The following is a 2,791-nucleotide window of genomic DNA, read 5'->3' as shown; positions in this document are numbered from 1 at the left end:
TTACCGAATATACCATGTTAAAAATAATATTTTGCCACTCATAACAAACTAGAAAAAAAAAAAAACCAAGTTGCTTTGCTACAAAAAAACTGATCCATATTTTACTTCTAAGAAAGACAACTAAATTGAAGGACAGGGCAAAATCATAGCATCAAAAAACACTAGTTTATTCCCAGCCAGTTGGTTGGACAGAGTCAATTCCAGAGGGAGGAACAGGGATTTGTTGTGGTGGTGGAACAGCTTCACCCCAATCTCCTTCTGCAACTGCAAGAGAAACTTATATTCAAAAACAAAACATAAAGCAGTTCCAAACATGATAAATTAATTAACACTGCAAAGCAAGCACATATTCTCTGCAACATTTTGTCACCAGTTAAATGCAAGAGAATTAAAAACTAAACAGGAAAAAAAATCAACATCAAAGTAACAATCAAATTAGAAGCCAAAAAAAGGAAGAAAAAATTGAAAGATGGCAAACAGCAGAAAACAATAGTTGAAGAACAGCACACAAAAAAACCATTCAGTTTTGTCAAGCTTTATATAATAAAATTAATCACATACCAGCAGCAGGTGCTTCTGCAGGTGCCCCCCAGTTGACACCAGGTGCTGCTGGAATAGGTTGTGGAACTGCATCACTCCATGATTGATCAATTGTACCAGGCCACTGGCCATCAGCAGCAATAGCACCTGCATTGAAATCTGTGATGGCATAATCACCTGCCGGAGCTTCCTCCTCCTCTTGTTGCTTAGCCTCCTCTGGTTCTCTATAGAAAAACAAATCAACCTGCATCAACGAAAAACATTTAGCCAATATAAACTTCAACAAATCCAGCAGAGAAGTATTAGTCCTCCCCGAATTAAGCCCCCAGATCTTAAACAGAGTTGGCAAAATGTCATACAAACGTAATATATATTGGACAGATCCTATTTTATCTCAGAAATCAGGCATCAAACAGTAATAAGTGCACCGAATACAGTTCAGAATCCTACTTTGAAAAGGCAGAAAAAAATATATATTTTACCATGACATCCCATTTGAGGCCAGGGCGAATTGTACCCCTCATCTGCAATACCATCCTTGCAAGGAGCCAAAAGAGACAACCAATGCTGTGTTTTCCCTTGTTGTTGGCAGGAATTCCAATGTCCACATACCTCATAGGCGAATCAGTGTCACAGAAAGCAATGGTGGGAATATTCCCAAGAGCAGCTTCCTTAATAGGCTGCACACAAACGAACAAACACACACATTAACAACACAACACAGTCAACACCACAACAACCGCAAACAACATACATAACATAAATCATGTCAACAATCAATCAAAGCACAAGTAACTAAAATCAAATATATCATTTGAAGCTGATTTGGGTATCCACCTGGTGATCTGTTCTTGGATCAGTGAGGATAAGGAGACGAGGCTCACTGAACGAAGTCTGAAGCTGATTGGTGAAGGTACCGGGAGTGTGCCTTCCAGCAATAGCATGAGCACCAGTGTACTGAGCAAACTTCAGAACCGCTCTTTGACCATAAGGCCTTGCGGATTGAACAATGATATCCTGAGGGTTCTCAATTGCAACAATAACCCTAGCTGCTAACTGAAGCTTCTCCCATGTCTTCCCAAGGTTAATAATGTAAATCCCTAATTCCCAAATCCAAACCACACCAAATCAAATCAAAATTCAATTCCTCTATTACAGCTATTGCAGATTCAAACATCCATTGAAATTTAATTTTTTTAACGAGATGATAAAAGAGAGAACGAGAAAAGTTCAGTTACCGTCGTTGCGGCGCTTGAAGATGTAACGTTCCATTTGGAAGTCGCAGTTTTTGGTGCCGAGGTGGACGTCGGCGGCTAACATCATCTGGATGTCGGCTTCCTTCTGGGAGAGCTGGCGCGGCGGGGCTGCGGCGGCGTTGGTGGTGGTGGCCATGGATGCGTGCGTCACAAACTCTGAAACCGCAAACCCTACTGAGTGCTTTCAGTGAATGCTGCTGTTGCTGCAACCGTAAGAGGCTTTCAGTTTCTATTATATCGTGGAAAACCCTAATGGGTTTTGTGACTGGGCTTTTGTTGTTTAGGTTAAGGGTCGGTCAAATAACAGGCCCAATTAATTAGTTGTCGATTAACTAACAGGCCCAATAAAATTACCTTCACATCAGAACCTCGTCTCCCATCTTCACACTCCATTTGCCTTTGTCCCGTCCCAATGTATTTGTTGGTGAATGTAGGTGCTGAAACTAGTTTTTTTTTTTTCCCAGATACATAGATTTATTAGAAATTTCGAATTACTCTCTATAACTTATGAAAAAAATAATTTGTAGATAACTAAAATAAAAAAGTTAATGATGGATACAAAGAAAAGATCATGCTTACATGATATTTTTTTTCTTATAACAATTAATGTTATTATTTACCGTATATTTCTTATAACAAATTTATCATCATTCGTGAGTATATGATGGTTAGATTAAAACATATATTTATCTAACCATGATAATATAATTGTGATATTAAATGTTAGATTCAAAAGGGGAGAGACACTTGGGAATTAAAAGTGAATGAGGGAGAAATGAAGATCATTTATCATTTGGTAGCATTGGTGAAAGGAGCGACACGGCATATGACTGACTGAAGTATAATCAAATCATATTTGTTGTGTCGCGGATAAAGCCTTTTGAGTTTTGACCCATCGGAGCAGAGAATGACGGTGGTGATTGAAACTATAAATGATGCATCATGTTGGATTTGAATTTTTGAATCCATGGAGGGGATGGTGTGGATTTGGAACG

General features: G+C 38.8%; 1 protein-coding gene across 1 annotated transcript; it reads right to left on the bottom strand.

The window, feature by feature from the left end:
• On the bottom strand, positions 1-2,031 carry LOC100805318 (40S ribosomal protein SA). The gene is made up of 5 exons (XM_003547819.4): positions 1,779-2,031; positions 1,378-1,640; positions 1,023-1,220; positions 562-784; positions 1-264 (listed from the first exon to the last, which is right to left on the bottom strand). Exons 1-5 carry the CDS (start codon positions 1,930-1,932, stop codon positions 167-169), a joined length of 936 nt encoding a protein of 311 aa, XP_003547867.1. The 5' UTR covers positions 1,933-2,031; the 3' UTR covers positions 1-166.
• Between the last annotated feature and the right edge of the window lie 760 nt (positions 2,032-2,791).

Source organism: Glycine max, chromosome 16 (genome assembly GCF_000004515.6).
Source record: "Glycine max cultivar Williams 82 chromosome 16, Glycine_max_v4.0, whole genome shotgun sequence".
In the NCBI taxonomy this organism is placed as follows: domain Eukaryota; kingdom Viridiplantae; phylum Streptophyta; class Magnoliopsida; order Fabales; family Fabaceae; genus Glycine; species Glycine max.
This window is presented reverse-complemented; position numbering and strand designations above follow the sequence as displayed.

Coding starts and splice junctions, on each gene's coding strand:
- LOC100805318 (XM_003547819.4), bottom strand. CDS start 1,932: ATGGCCACCACCACCAACGCCGCCGCAGCCCCGCCGCGCCAGCTCTCC. Junction 1,641..1,778: donor CTTCAAGCGCCGCAACGACG/GTAACTGAACTT, acceptor TTTGGGAATTAG/GGATTTACATTATTAACCTT. Junction 785..1,022: donor GCCTCAAATGGGATGTCATG/GTAAAATATATA, acceptor TCGTTGATGCAG/GTTGATTTGTTTTTCTATAG.